Source organism: Mus caroli, unplaced genomic scaffold (assembly GCF_978045245.1).
Source record: "Mus caroli unplaced genomic scaffold, Mus_caroli_1 scaffold_17, whole genome shotgun sequence".
NCBI classification, from domain to species: Eukaryota; Metazoa; Chordata; class Mammalia; order Rodentia; family Muridae; genus Mus; species Mus caroli.
The window spans coordinates 91338059-91353608 of record NW_028227272.1 but is presented as its reverse complement, the minus strand read 5'-3'; the positions used below and the strand labels follow the sequence as shown (position 1 = coordinate 91353608).

At 45.8% G+C, this 15550-nt stretch overlaps 1 protein-coding gene across 1 annotated transcript; it reads right to left on the bottom strand.

Annotated features, from left to right (window-relative positions):
• Window positions 1–343: 343 nt before the first annotated feature.
• On the bottom strand, window positions 344–8242 carry Ripply3 (ripply transcriptional repressor 3). The gene is given in 5 exon segments (XM_021185516.3): window positions 344–1340; window positions 1343–1518; window positions 3482–3549; window positions 7277–7352; window positions 8053–8242. Coding segments are annotated over 5 exon segments (552 nt in total). The 5' UTR covers window positions 8154–8242; the 3' UTR covers window positions 344–1209.
• Window positions 8243–15550: the final 7308 nt, after the last annotated feature.

The following is a 15550-nucleotide window of genomic DNA, read 5'->3' as shown; positions in this document are numbered from 1 at the left end:
CATGCCACTCTGTGTGTCTCTAGGGCAAAGGACAACTCTGTCACATGAGATCTGGGGGCTCAAACTCAGCTTGGTGGCAAGTACCCTTACCCACTGAGCCATCTTGCTAGTACCCTTACCCACTGAGCCATCTTGCTAGTACCCTTACCCACTGAGCCATCTTGCTGACCCCTTTTGCATTTGTGAAAATATATAATTTGAAGAGACTTAAATACAAAATAAAATCTTTAAAACTTTTAGTGCAGGAACTAATTTACTCTAAGAACATCTTACACAAAAAGATGATTGTCAAACAACATTCTTTCAAAATATTTTATTCCAAGTAGAAATTCATACAGGGTGGTGTGTGTGGGAAGTCGGAATCCGGAAAGATAATCAGGGAGAGGTTCGAGGAGCAGAGTCCTCGGGGTATCAAAATAATAAAATTCAAAATAATTTTACATAAGAAACTTTAACAGTATCATTTCATGCAAATAACAAGACCATGCTGGTCACCGAGTAATAAGAATTAACCCTTACGACATATATACTTAAACACACAGTTCTCAGAAACAGCTATTTTATCTCCTAAAGAGATCATATCTTCTTCTTTTTTTTCAAAGATTTATTTATGTTATTTATATAAGCACACTGTAGCTGTCTTCAGACACACCAGAAGAGGGCATCAGATCTCATTACAGATGGTTGTGAGCCACCATGTGGTTGCTGGGATTTGAACTCAGGACCTCTGGAAGAGCAGTCAGTGCTCTTAACTGCTGAGCCATCTCTCCAGCCCTGCAAATGAACTCTTAAAATGGGAGTTAATGTCTACATTGTTTTTACGAAGGGAGAATCACTAGAAAATGGGTCTCTGGACAGGAGAGGGGTGGTGAGGCTTAGGGAGGAGTCATTTTCAGAGCAGCAGTGAGCTCTGGAGGCCTTCTTCCTGAGAACACCTTCTCATCAGATCAGGCACCTTTCCTCAAAAGCACGCATGAGCACATGTGTGCACACACAGAGACAGACACACAGAGACAGACATACAGTCAGACACACAGACAGACACACACATCAGGAAAAAAAATAAGAAAGTGGAGTTCCTGGCCTGAGTAGGCGCTGAGCACAGTCCAACCTCTGAATTTCCAACACAGGAGTCTGGAGAAGAGACTGAGTCCTGGCAGGCAAGGCTGTCCCCAGGACACAGTGACCAGCATGAGAGAGAGGCTCCCTTCATTTGCTAGAGCTCTCACTGCCCCCTACAGTGTCACCTGCAGGCAGCTGACCCTTCCCAGAGGCCACTCCTTCATCCCACAGGCTTGCCAGCTTTATCCTGCCCTTTCCTCCTGAGCAGAATCCCTGACTTCTGCCTCCAGGCACTGAAGGTGGTTGTGCTGGACCTCCTCCTCTTGTTCCTCCTCAGAGCCAGACTCAGAGTCATCGTTGTAGAAATGAATGGTGGCTTGCACTGGGAAGCTGGCCAGCACTTTTTCCCCAGAACTCTGAAGGTATTCTTGACGCTTTGAAATGGGTAAGTAAAGTCTAATATTAAAGAAACAAATAAACCATTAGTCAACCTTTAAAAAAAGGGGGGGGGGCCCAAGCTCCCACCAAAAGCCCCTGTTCCTTGTTCCTGTGCTTTCTGTGTGCATGGTGAATTTAAGTTACCAGAACACAGAACTGAACACCTTCTGAGGGACTCGCTAAAACCCCACACTAATCCACATAGATCCACCAGCAAAGACGTTAATATTAACAGGCTACGAAGACACTGGGCTCTAATCTTAAAAGACCAGCTCTCATCAGATGGATGACCTGAGCCCTCCTGGAAGTAGATGTTCAATTCTCCAATTCTCTCTGTGTGTCTCTCTCTGTCTCTGTCGTGTGTGTGTGTGTGTGTGTGTGTGTGTGTTTATCTCTCTGTCTCTCTTTATCTCTCTGTCTCTCTGTCTTTCTCTGTCTCTGTCTCTCTCTCTCACACACACACCATGGAAGACAGGAACGTAAACCTCTGAGCTTTGGAGGAAACTTGACTCTGAAACTCTGGCCTGGAGGAGTAACTGACTGTTCTGTTCTAGAGGTGAAGAGAAGGTGGAGGGTGTGTCCCTCTCAACAGAAGGAAAAGTTGCATTTGGGGAAAGACAAAGAGACAGAAGGAGAGAGGGAGGGAGGATATGGGGAAAGGGGAGGGAAGAAGCTAAGAAGGAAAACGAGGAAGGGAGGAAGAAAGGGAACAGGAGAGAGAGAAGGTAAAGAGAAAGGACAGCCAGGCAGTGGTGGCGCACGCCTTTGATCCCAGCACTTGGGCAGCACTTGGGAGGTAAAGGCAGGCAGATTTCTGAGTTCAAGGCCAACCTGGTCTACAGAGTGAGTTCCAGGATAGCCAGAGAAACCCTGTCTTATGAAGAAGAAGAAGAAGAAGAAGAAGAAGAAGAAGAAGAAGAAGAAGAAGAAGAAGAAGAAGAAGAAGACGACAAAGGGAAGGATAAAATAAAAGGAAGAAGGAAGAAGGAAGGAGGGGGAGGGAGAGAGAGACCAGGGAGGAAGAGAAAGAGAAGGAAAATGTTTAAATACATAAAAGTTGGAATCCCCAAATTTTAAGGATTTGAGGATTCCAGTTATAATGGAAAGTTTTAAAAAATACCAATAATCTCTTAATATTTTTCACTTATTCATTCATTTGGCTTTTCCCCTTTGATCTTCTGAGGAAGTAGAGTTTCTCAGTTGATTGCTGCCAACTTCAGCTAGTGTTCTCCTTCCTGGACAGAGGACAGAGAGCGAACACGCAGGCTACTGACTGTGTGTGATTAATCTGGCTATAGAATCCTGAGACCCTAAGATTTCAGCAGAATCCGTGCTACCTCCAGGCACCCTCTGCAACGTCTGGAGACATTTTTGATTAACACAGCTGAGGGAAAGCTCCTGGTGTTTCTGGGCAGGAGTGGAAAGTGCTGCCGAGTGTACTGCTGAGCAGTCAGTGTGGTAGGAGCCCTGTAGCAGACAGAGCACACGCAACATGCACCAACACATCTAAAACAGAAGTGCGAGCAAGGCTTAGGCTTGGCCATGCTTAAAATTAGCTGGTTACATCGAAGTGTTTGCCAATGAGTTTGAAGGGCAAACGGGATTTGGGATATGGTCAGTCCCAGCTTGTAATGAAACATTAAATGCATAAAATCAAGAACAGATTCCAGAAATATAACAAATCATCCTTAAAATCCCTTGGTAAGGAAGCAAAATAAAACTAGATAATAGAGGAGCCGGGTGTGGTGGAGCACGCCTTTAATCCCAGCACTCGGGAAGCAGAGGCAGGCGGATTTCGAGGCCAACCTGGACTACAAAGTGAGTTCCAGGACAGACAGGGCTATGCAGAGAAACCCTGTCTCGAAAAACAAACAAACAAACAAACAAACAAACAAAACTAGATAATATATTTAATTCTCTATTTTGTTAAAAATGCTAATGTGTCCTATCACGTGCTTTTCACCATGAAGTAACCTTTTACCTGACAGGATGCTGGAATCCAAAGGCTCCCTTTGATCCCGATGTGTGTTGGTCCCCCCAAGACTCACACTGCAAAGACAAATATGTAGAAGCACAGGTGTAGTTGCGGAGCCCCTGAAGGTGCCATCTTCAAGTTTTAAAAACACAAGTCTGTCACCATCTCAAGCCTTAAGAGCTTAAACATTCCATGGTATCTCACAAGTTCTGCTTCCAGAATATTTAACCAGGTACTGTGAAGGCTCAAACCTTACATCTACGCGTGTGGTTGTAGTGACAATTCTGGGATTTTGGTTTCCTTAAAAAAAAAACACAGAAATATAAGAATGTTCTTTCGTTTTAAATCCCAGGGGTGGAGATGTGGGGCTGCTTCCGACTGTCTGCAGCAGCTGACTGTGATTTGTCTCATGCTCTAGCAGAGGCATGGTTTTGCCAGCTGCAGATAGTTTCTATGTTTGTTGTTTGGAATTCTGGGAACTTTTCAGAGGATATATAAATGCGAGGGCCCCAAGAGGCGTGGTGTGTTGGTTGTTGGTAGTTCAGGGGAGTGATTGTACTTTGTTAGTAGTCGTGCTCAAAGAAGAGATGAGAGAAATTAGATTTGGGGACCTCTATCTCTCCCTTTTATCCTTCTTTCTCTTCTATGCAGTGATAGGTCTCTGACAGCTTTACAAAGTGGAGTGGGTTGTGGAGTTGAAATGCTGAGCAGAGAGATGAGAAAAGCCAAGTACTTTTGGAATATATATATATATATATATATATATATGCATATGTGTGTGTGAATGAGGACTCAGAAGGTCTTGCAATGGTTGCTATCCATGCCATTTCACCATTTAGTCAACCTTGGTGCATGAATATGCATGGCATGTGAGTGTGTGTGTGTGTGTGTGCCTGTGTGTGTGTGTATAAAGTACCTGTAAGTAACCTGGGCTACAGGCTGCCCCTGCAGTCATTACAGCGCATTAGCAGTGTTTCTCCACGATGCACTGAGAGCTAAGTGGATATATGCAAGGGTCTTCGGAACACAGTGCTTTCCATTATTTCTGACTCTCCAGAACTACAGGAAACAACTTCTGGATTCATGTTTGTAATCATAAACAATCCCCTAAACTGAGGCTCTCACCTTGCAATCCTGTCCTGCTGAAGGTGACCTGCAGGGGGCAGCAGTGTACACTGTGGTAGATGGCTAAGGGTAATGCTAGTCTGACCAGAGAAAGGCTGCTGCTTCCTTAAGTGCCCTGTCCTGAATAGGCCAGCAACTTGCAATACAGGAACTGTAGAAATGGAACCCCACAAACATGGGCTCTTAACTTTGTATGCCTTTCCCACCCCCCTTTTCTGACTTTTTAAGACAGGGTCTCCCTATGTAGCACAGGCTGACCCACAGTCTCATTATGTAGTCCAGGCTGACCTCACACTTTTAGAGATCTTCCCAAGTGCTAGGACTGCAAGCATGAGGCACCACACCTGGCTTTCAAAACGGCCTTAGTAAAAGATCAGTTCTCATGGAGGGAAACACTGAAACACTCATACTTTGGTAAGTTAATGAGACTAGAACAATAAGCCAGCTAAGCAGTGGGTTTAAGGTATGTTCATCTTCTTAAGCTCCAAAGAACAGGCTCAAGCAGAGAGTTTCAGTCATGAACCTCTGACTGTAAGGTTGTGGCGGGAATCCTGGATTGTAGCCCAGGCCCAGGCCCTGGTAGTGTAGACAAATGGCCAGGAGGGAAATGTGCGGAGGCCAAAAGCCAAAAACCATCAAGGCTGGGGGTGAGGGTGGGGCTGTCATGCCGCACAGTGATAGAAACATTTAGCATCAGATATGCCAGTCCCAGGCCATCCTCAGAACCAATCTCTCTGTCTCGGTCTCTCTGTGTCCCTCCCTCCCTCCCTCCTTCTTTCCCTTCCTCTCTCTCTCTCTCTCTCTCTCTCTCTCTCTCTTTCTTTCTTTCTTTCTTCTTTTAATTTGGTCTATCAGCCAAGTCATGGTGGCACACACCGTTAGGCCCTGCAAATATAGGCAGATCTTGTGAATTCAAGGCCAGCCTGGTCTACAGAGTGAGTTCCAGGACAACCATGACTACACAGAGAAACCCAGTCTCAAAAAAAAAAAATTATTTTGTTTTGTTTTGTCTATCTTTCCCCCCGATCCAGGGGAGGATACAGCTGTCTAGGCATCAAGTGGGTATAGTTATTCCTCTGCTCAAGGAACAAGGCCTTGGGGCTTTTCTCAGACTTGTATCTTATTCCAATTTCAATCTGCTTGCTGGAAGTCCTGGTATGGGTCACCAAGCCCCAGTCCCTCACAGAATCCTCTACAAAGTGTCATGGAGACTAGGGATGAGGAATTTCCCCGCTTTGCCAATGTCATCAGCTAGAAACTGTGTGGCCTAAGCTCCCAGCCTGCTAGGAGGAACCGGATTTACTAAGGCCTGCAGAGAACCTGTGTGTGACATCTATGAAGAGCTTTCTGCATAGAGCTGGGAGTTTAGCTCCCTGGTAAATCCAGAACCTAGTGACAAGGAAAGACCCAGGGGTGGATCCCAAGATCTCGCCCTGACAGGCGTGTGGGAAGGCAGCCAGTTCTACAGTCCCTACAGAACCCCAGGCTCCCCCATCTGCCCAAATCCAGGACTTAACCACCTTGTGTGAAGTGCAGTCAACTGGAAAGGGGCTGTGCTTTAGGATAATCACAAGGGGCTTTCTCCTCATAGTGGAACCAGAAGCTGCCTGCCTCAGGCCCTGTGTGTGCCGTAGTACTCTAGTCTCCCACACAACTGAGCGACCTCCATACTCACGGTTCACTTAAAGGAAAATTTAGTAGTTAGTGAGTTCTTTTAAATCTTACCTTTAAGAACTCAGGTCTGAGTGGAATGAGATAGAAAGTTCTCTTCAGTCACTTAGAAATTTGGAGCAGGGATTATCAGGACCGAAACAAAACCATGTAGCAGACTCTAGCTGCCCTCCTGTTTGCTTCGTTCTTTAAGCTTCTATAAATACTAACTGAATTAAAGCACTCAGTATTCAAAGAAAATAACTTAAATGTAAAAGAATAATAGAGGAGTAATTCCCCACAGTTAACTTTTCATATCACATCTATCTGTACATTAAGCTGTATCCCACAGGTGTTGTGTAAGTGAGATGCATGGCCCTTCATAAGCTACCTCCGCTGTTTTAAAGGTCAATTTATATTTGAGAATATAGCAAATGTAAGCAAAACATTCTCTTAATAAGTCAAAAGCAATTAACCGGCAAGGCAAAGATAAAGGGATAGCTGTGGCAATTAATCTTTGCTGACAAAGCCCGGTGCTTGAGTGTATTTGCACAGAGAACAGAAGATCCTGCAGGAGTTCTTGCAGACAGGGCCAGACAAGGGTGGGAGCTTTTAACTGCACTGTCTGGGCACCTGAGGTGGATGGAGGTCTGCCTACTTTGCAGTGTGGTACATAATCAGCTTTTCTCTAAGGGGGCTGGGTTTTGCCCCTCCCTCCCCCATGCTCTGGTTTACAGAAGAACCCCCTCCCCCACCGCTGCATGTAATTACCATGCAAAGCCCATGTCCTCAGCTGTTTGCTTTTCAAGGATGGAGGAGCAATCGCGAGCCCAGTGGGCCCATTAGCACCTCCGTTCACTCTGGGCTCTACCCACTAGACCTTCAGGAACTTACTTGTGGGTTAGGCCAAGCTAAGCAGGAGAGAGGAGTCCTTCCCCCGGGTTTTGTTTTTGTTTTCAAAGTTATTATAGACGTGGTGCTGCTTTCTGGATTGACTATTGCCTACAACAGTCACATTTAGCTTACCGGACGTTCCGTTCTGGTCAGTTCAGCATCTCCGGGGGGAGGCGACATCCATGGTCTCCACGGGGCTGGAATGGAACTGGAAACAAGCACCAGGAGAGACTGAACCCCTGGCGTTTCTGCCGCCCCTCAAAGAGTCCCTGCACACACCATGATCCCTTAAGGTCTATCTGCTGATGGGCCAGTCAGTACTTTACCTGTTCCTGTCTCCTGAAGAATTCTCCGGGCTCTGCTTACTAGTACACTCTGAGAAGGAAAGCCCCATATCTAACACTATTATTAGGGCGCGTGTGAGTCGAGATTATTTTTTCTCCTAGCAAATCTCTCATTGATACCTCAAATTTTTCTAATACAGCTGGTTGGTTTCAACTACACCACCTCTGCTGCTGGAGACTCCTTAGCCTACTATGCCAAAGGCGTTTCTGCATCGCCAAGTGCTCCGTTCCCTACCCAGCTAATCTGATTTCCTTAAACTTCACAGCTTTAAAGATAGCTGGGTCCCAGGAATGGGCAAACACCGATCCCCAGAGTAGGGCAGGAGACTGTCACTTTGTGATAGACCCGCAGGATCCTTTTATAAATTTCTTATGGGGCTCCCAGCCTCCAGTATTTTCCAACTGGATCAATTTCAGATCCTCAATACACGCAAGTGTTGCCCATTTCCTTGCCCGATATCCGCGGGGTCCCTGCACTTCAGACAGGAGTTTGCAGTAGTCGATCTCAGGTTAAGGAGCTCAGTGTCTGGGTGCACCTCCACCGGGGCCACAGGACACCCTCACCTTTCGGGCCCGCGTGGCAGTGGTGGCCTCCCGGGATCATCCCCCGGACAGTGGCAGAGACGTCCCTGCGCCTCCCGGGCTCCGGCCGCCTCGGGTCTCATGGTGCGGGTGTCGCGCGAATCCCTCAGCCCGACGGCGCCTGGTCCCCCTGGCTGAACGGGCTCACCTACCCGCTCACTCCGCGCCAGGTTTAAAAACTGGGGCGGGGCGGGGAGGGGACTCGGGGAAACTGTGCCCCGTGGGGAGGGGGAGGGCAAGGGACCTCGGGAAGGGACGGAGGAAGCAGAGGGTGGAGACCAGAAAGGCTCAAGGAAGAGAGCGGGGTCCGGACGGCGGGGAGGGGTGTGTGTCCAGAGTGGAGAAAGGACAAAAGAAAACCAGGAGGGTCACTGGCGGAGCGGGAAGCGCAGGGCGGGACAGACGGCCTACAGGGCCTCCGAGATGACGGGTGGCGGCTGCGCGTCCCGGGGAACAATTTTCCCCACTGCTGAGCAACTCCTGGGGCCGCTGCCCTCGGGGCTCTGATCCCTAAAGCATGAAGCCCCACCCCGCACCCCAGTTCCCCCAGAGTTTCCCTTTCAGCACTGTGAGAGGTGGTGAGTGTGGGGCACAGAGTCCTCTCTACACCGAGGGTCCGGACAGCCCCACGAGTGGGTGACAGCTGGGTACGACAAAGCCAGGCGAGGGTTTAGGTGCAACCTCCGCACCGTCGAAAGCCTTAAGATGGGGGAGGGAGTGCTTCCTGTTGGGGGTCACCAGTCAGGACCCCGGTAGGATAACCTGTTCCCCAGTGCCAGGTGACTGCATGTAAACACTGTAGCTTGGTCTGTGTCATTTAAATTAAGTGACTGTTTTTTAAGAACGGAGAGGGGTGGGGAATAAAATGTTTTCGTATGGTTTATTTAAGATCTGGGGAATATTTAGCACCAATTAAGGGCAAATAGGAAAGAGGGAGAAATTACAAATTTTATTTACAGGATTAAAAGCCCTGAATATAAAGCAGGAAGCTGGGAGTGAGCAAACAATGTGAACTCACGGAACACAGTAAGGTGTCAGTGGTTTCTTGTTGTTTTAATAAAAAAACACCTAGATGTGGGTGCCTTTTACAGAACTTTGATAACGTGTATCTGTGAGCCCAAAGAATGAAAAGGTGTCTAGTGACAGCCAAGTGTTCCCAATAGTATGTAAAGAATGGGGATATGTTATATAGCTGATAAAAACACACTCATGTTGAGCCATCACTCAGGAGGCAGAGGCTAGGGGATCTCTGTGAGTTCAAGGCCAGCCTGGTCTACAGAGTAAGTTCCAGGACAGTCTAAGGATGCACAGAGAAACCCTGTCTCAGAAACTTAAATAAATAAATAAATAAATAAATAAATAAATAAATAAATTTGTGCAGGTCTCTTTTTTCTCCTAGTCCTGTGTCTGAAATCCAGGAACTCTTACAGAGTCCTGAACACTATGGAAAATTAGATAAAAGGTTATTTTTAGATCATTTTATCTTATGTGCGTTTTACCTGCATGCAGGTCTGCCCACCATGTTACCTTTCCTCCTCTGGAACTGGAGTTACAAACGGTTGTGAGCCACCATATGGGTGTTGAGAACCAAATCTGAGTCCACTGCAAGAGCAACAAGTGCCCTTAACCATTGAGCTGTGTCTCCAGCCCCTAGATAATGAGGTTTAGAAAGAGGGGCTGCTTAGGGTAACTTTGTTTTTACATTTGTTTGTTTGTTTATGTGTATGGGCGAGACATGCGGGGGTCAGAAGACATCTCGTGGGGGGCTGCTCTCTCTGTCTCCCAGGTGGATTCTGGGTAGGAAACACCATTTCCTGGCAAGCTTCTTATCTGATGAGTTATCTTACTGACCCAGCTTTAAGGATTTTTAAAATGTTTTCTAAATTTTCAACAATGAACATATTGCTTTTCTTACTGTTGCAAAGTAGAATACAAACTTACCATTTTAACCATTTTCAAATCTACACTTAAGTGAGTGAGATAAAGTACTCACATCCCCTTCCCACACCCACCTCATCCCAGAAGCTTTTTTTTTTTTTTTTTTTTTTTGGTTTTTCGAGACAGGGTTTCTCTGTGTAGCCCTGGCTGTCCTGGAACTCACTTTGTAGACCAGGCTGGCCTTGAACTCAGAAATCCACCTGCCTCTGCCTCCTGAGTGCTGGGATTAAAGGTGTGTGCCATCACCGCCTGGCTCCCCAGAAGGTTTTGATCCCACACTGAAGCTGTCACTGCTTTGGACCTAGGTTCCCCTCCCCCACCCTGGGTAACCACTACTCTAATTTCTGTATCTATAAAAGTAACTGTTGTGTTCCTTTGTGAAGTATATAATGTTATCATCCTCACTCCAAGCCTACAAATTAGGCACTATCTTCAGTCTGCAGATTAAGAAACCAGATCTTGTTCCTGGGCAGGAGAGATGGCTCAGTGGTTCAGAGCCTATAACTGATCCTGCAGAGGACTGGGGTTCAAGTACTCATATTAGGTGTTTCTCGACAAGCTGTGACTTCAGGGAATCTAACGCTCTCTCATGTGGGCACCAGCATTCATAGGCACATACTTGCATGTTGTGCCAGGAAGCATTTGTGAGCCCCAAAAGACCACCAAGGAGCTGACTTTGATGTAATTGCATTAGGGTCTGTTTATTACAACTTGAGCTTGGGCACTCTGTCAGACCTGAGACAGCAGGACAGGAAGGTAGAGCAGCCCGGAGCCCTCACCATGATAAGGTTTTATAGGGAATGGCAAGGAAACAAGGGGGTTTAAGCCAACAGGTGGGTGCTTTGAAGCAAAACCACGAACAATCACAAATGGACTGAAAGTACATGAAACAATCAGACTCATCTTTGATTGACTGTTGCTAGGAAGTAGCTCAGGAGTAACTCTTGGGGTATGAGCCAAGGATAAGCCATGGGGGTCCTTCCTGGTACTTGGGAGTGGCTTGCATTCAGCTGTAGGATAAATTTTCAGGCTCTTTTTCTTTAAAGATGGAGGCTGGTTCCAAGATGGAGTAGGTTTGGCCTCCCATGCTCTCTAGACACACGGGCAAACATAGTTTTAAAAGTAGAAGAAGCTGGTATTCGGAAAGATTAAGTAACCAGAAAATTAAATAATTTGGAAAGATTAAAAAAAAAATAACAGCACCAGAAATAAATGCAAAAGCAAAAAGCTCCAGCACAGAGCATGTGCACAGTGGCCAGCGCTCAAGTACAGTAGCCAGCACATGAGCACAGTGGCCAGCACAAGTGCACAGTGGCCAGCTCATGTGCACAGTGGCATGCTGTCTTTCATCTTCTGTCTTTATTTTTTATTTTTTTAACTTATGTTTAAAGAAATGTACAATCTCCATGGTTAAAAGTTGGACAGTTTGGGTAACAGAGCATCTGCTTATAGTTCAAAGTGTAAAAAATAAATATCCACAAGCTTCTAGTTATGTCAATATATGTTTAATAAATGAAAATTTGAAAACTGTGACGGGTAGACAAGACACCATAACAGATAAGGTCCAAGTGTTCAAGTCCTTTCTGCAGTTCATTCTCCCTCAAATTCAACTTCTGTGTGCTTTAGATGTTTCATTTAATGCAGAGAGCCACTCTGCAGGGCCGGGCTTACATGGATGAACAGAAGGTGGCTCTACCCACTGATCCATCTAGGCGGTCCAACTGTGTGTGCTTTTCTGTTTGTTCTTGATACAGGGTCTCTCTAAATAGCTCTGGCTGACCTGGAACTCACTATGTAGATCAGGCTAGCCTCAAACTCACAGAGATCTGCCTGCTTCTCCCTCCCAAATGCTGGGATATAATTACATCATTACCCCTCCCCCTTTTCTCCCTTCACATTCTCCCATGTACCGTACTACCCTTTCCTTTCTTTCAAATTCATGGCTTCTTTTTCCTTAATTGTTCACACACACACACACACACACACACACACACACACACACAACCTGCTTAATATGTGTAGATGTTATTTGTAGGTATGTTTTCAGGGCTGACCCTTTGGTATTGGATAACCAATTGGTGTGCTCTTCTGTATTTAGATCCTGTAAAATACTCAAACAAATTACAGCAAAAGAAATGATCTACAATAAAAGCCATTGAGAATATAAAGGCCTTTTTGTGTTGCCGAGAATTCAAGTATAATAATTTCTCAAACTTCTGAGTCCAGGGCAGATCTCTACGGGAGAAGTCATTTGGCAGAAGAGAGGGAAAGCCCACAGGTATCAGTCCCACCTCAGGTGACGAATAGGAAATAAACAGAGATCCTATTTCGAGCTCTTGTCTTTAATTAAAAACTCTTGTTCAGACACTGACTAGGGTGAGTTCTTAGAGACAAAGAGTAAAGTTGCCCTCTGCCATCCAAGGGTTTCCGGCAGATCTCTGAGGAGGACAGCGAAGCCAAAACATCTAAGAGGGTGGAGTATTTTTACATAAACAGTGGGGAAGACAAGCAGGGAAGTGATCATTTCCTTTCCTTCTGTTTGGTTCAGCCTTACTTCCTGCTATCTGCTCTCAGCCTTGCACAGCCCTGGAAGCCATTATTCCTGGGCGTGTTATTCTTTTCTTTTTTTTTTTTTTTTCCTTTCTTTCATGGTTGAGAATCAAACTGGAGGTCTGCTTAAGCAACTACTCTACCAATGAGTGACACCCTGAGTTCAAGATTTAAAATAAAATTTAACTACTTTTATGTCACTGTGCCAGGGTGCTCACTTGTGTGGAGGTAGGTGGCAGCCTCTGAGAGTCAGTCATCGCCTCCCATGATCTGGGACCCAGGGATTGAACTTAGGTTAGCAGACTTCCTGGTGAGCACCTAGATCCAAGGAGCCATCTTGTCAGTCCTCATAATCTTCTCTCCCTCTTTCTTTTCTTTTCTTTTCTTTTCTTTTCTTTTCTTTTCTTTTCTTTTCTTTTCTTTTCTTTTCTCTTTTCTTTTCTTTTCTTTTCTTTCTTTCTTTCTTTCTTTCTTTCTTTCTAGATTTATTTTATTTATATGAGTACACTGTAGTTTCTACACACACCAGCAGAGGGCATCAGATACCTTTGCAGATGGTTGTGAGCCACCACGTGGTTGCTGGGGATTGAACTCAGGACCTTCAGAAGTGCTATCTCTAACCACTGAGATATCTCTCCAGCCCCCTCATAATTTTCTTAACAACAACATCAACATCAATAGTGTAATGTTCCAAAGGAATAAGAGATATATTTTAGTTTTTTGTTTTGTTTTGGCAGGGGCAGGCAGATTTCTGAGTTCGAGGCCAGCCTGGTCTACAGAGTGAGTTCCAGTACAGCCAGGGCTATACAGAGAAACCCTGTCTCGGAAAAACAAAACAAACAAACAAACAAACAAAAAATTATTCTTATGTATACAATGTTCTACCTGCATATGTGCCTGAACACCAGAAGAGGGCACCAGACCTTCTTATAGATGGTTGTGAGCCACCATGTGGATGCTGGGAATTGAACTCAGGACCTCTGGAAAAGCGGTTAAGTGCTCTTAACGTCTGAGCCATCTCTCCAGCCCTATACTGAAATTCTTAAAACAGTAACTTCCATTGCACTTTGACTGCGGAAACACCTCAGGGTCACATATTTGAAAACTGTCCCCCAGACCATGGTACTGTTTTGGAAGGTTGTAGAACCTTTAGGAGGCAGAACCTAGCGGAAGGAAGTGAGTCACTGGAGGGCAAGCTTTGAGGTCCTGTAGCCCTATTCCACTTCTGGTCTGCTCTCTCATTGACAGTGGATCATGTGACCGGCTGCCTTGCCTTCCCACCCAGACTCTGGCACCGCCCCCCACCCCCATCCTTTCTGCCTCTCTGAATTGGATTCGTTTAGGTTTCAGTGGGTTGCTCATGTGAGTGGAATCACATGGCATTTGTCCAATTGCAACTTGAGTGTATCATTTAGCATGTGATCCCAAAGTTCCTTCATGTTGCAGGACGGGACCCAATCACCTTCCTTCCCATTTTTGTTTTTTTAACATTTGTTTGTTTGTCAGTTGGTTGAAAGGTGTGATGCAGTGTCCATGCCATAGGACAACTTGCAGAATGTGATTCACTCCTTCTACCGTGTGGACAGTCAGGCTTGGCAGCAAGCACCTTTACCTGAGGAGCCATCTTGACAGTCCCATCTCCCTCCTTGTTGATGGCTGAATATTGTTCTACTGCATGTTAACCATGGAATCTACACCGGGTCTGCCTTTGGTGATTGTTAACAGTTCTGCTGCAGGTGCAGGAAGCTGTGGTAACTCTCCTCACCCTCATGAAGGTCACAGCCAATCTACCTAACAAGAGACAATGTAACAAGAGAAAATAGCAGCTTACCTGATGTGGACAGCTTCAGAAGTAAAGAGGCAAAAGGGTCCTGTTACAACTTGAATCTAAAGTATCCCTTACAGGTCCCTGAATTGATGGTTTGGTCCCCAGCTGGCAGTATGTTCTCTCTTGATCACTAAGCTAACACCTATCATTATTATCATTATTAATCTAATGGTCCTAGAACCAATCCCCTGAGGATACAGACAGACAACTGTACACATGTTTTGATGGGGGTTGGGGTAAGGACAGCATCCACGACTCCTGGAAATGTGTACAAAAGGTTCTAACCTTAGAAATAAGAGTGAATGAAGGCAGATTTGATGGCATACACCCATAGCCCCAGCGCTCAGGAGATGGAAGCAGAAAACGGGTGTGTCAAGGTTATCCTCAGCTAATAGCAAATTCTAGGCCAGCCTTGGAACCACAACAACAAAGGAAACAACAACCAGCCCAGCAGTGGTGGTGAAACCTTTAATCTGGCACTTGGGAGGCAGAAGCAGGCAGATCTCTGTGAGTTTGAGGCCAGTCTGGTCTACAGAGCAAGTTCTAGGATAGCCAGGGATACACAGAGAAACCCTGTCTTGAAAAACCAAGCAACCAAGCAACCAAGCAACCAACCACATCATCAGTGGCCACATCTTGCTAAGACACTGTCTCATGTCTCTATAAACGTCTCTGTAATGTACAAGCTGATCTTCTTTTCATTCTTAAAGTACTTGTCTTCCTTCCTACATGGGATGGAACCTTTTTTGTTGTTGTTCCCACAGCCCGGGACAATCTCCGTTTCGTGTATGGTTAGTTTGGCTGCACTTAGATCACAAACACAGTGACCTACATGAGAGAGAAGGCTAGGCATGGGTCCATAGCAGGGGTCACAGTCAGGGGGCAGAGAGAGGTGAAATCTGTGATCAGCTTTCTCTGTTTTTATTCAGCCTTGGCTCCAAGTCCATGGTATGGTGCAATCTGCATCTGAGGCCAGTCTTGCCACATCAGTTAGTCCAAACTGGAAATCCCCTCATAGGCCTGCCCGAAGGTTTGTCTTCTATGTGCCTCCATGTCCTGTTAGCAACCAAATCAACCGCACAGGCACTGAATGACCAGGTCGTTTGGGTTCAGACTCCATCTTAGAGAACCCGACCTAACGTTAAACTCAAGTTAACCAATAGG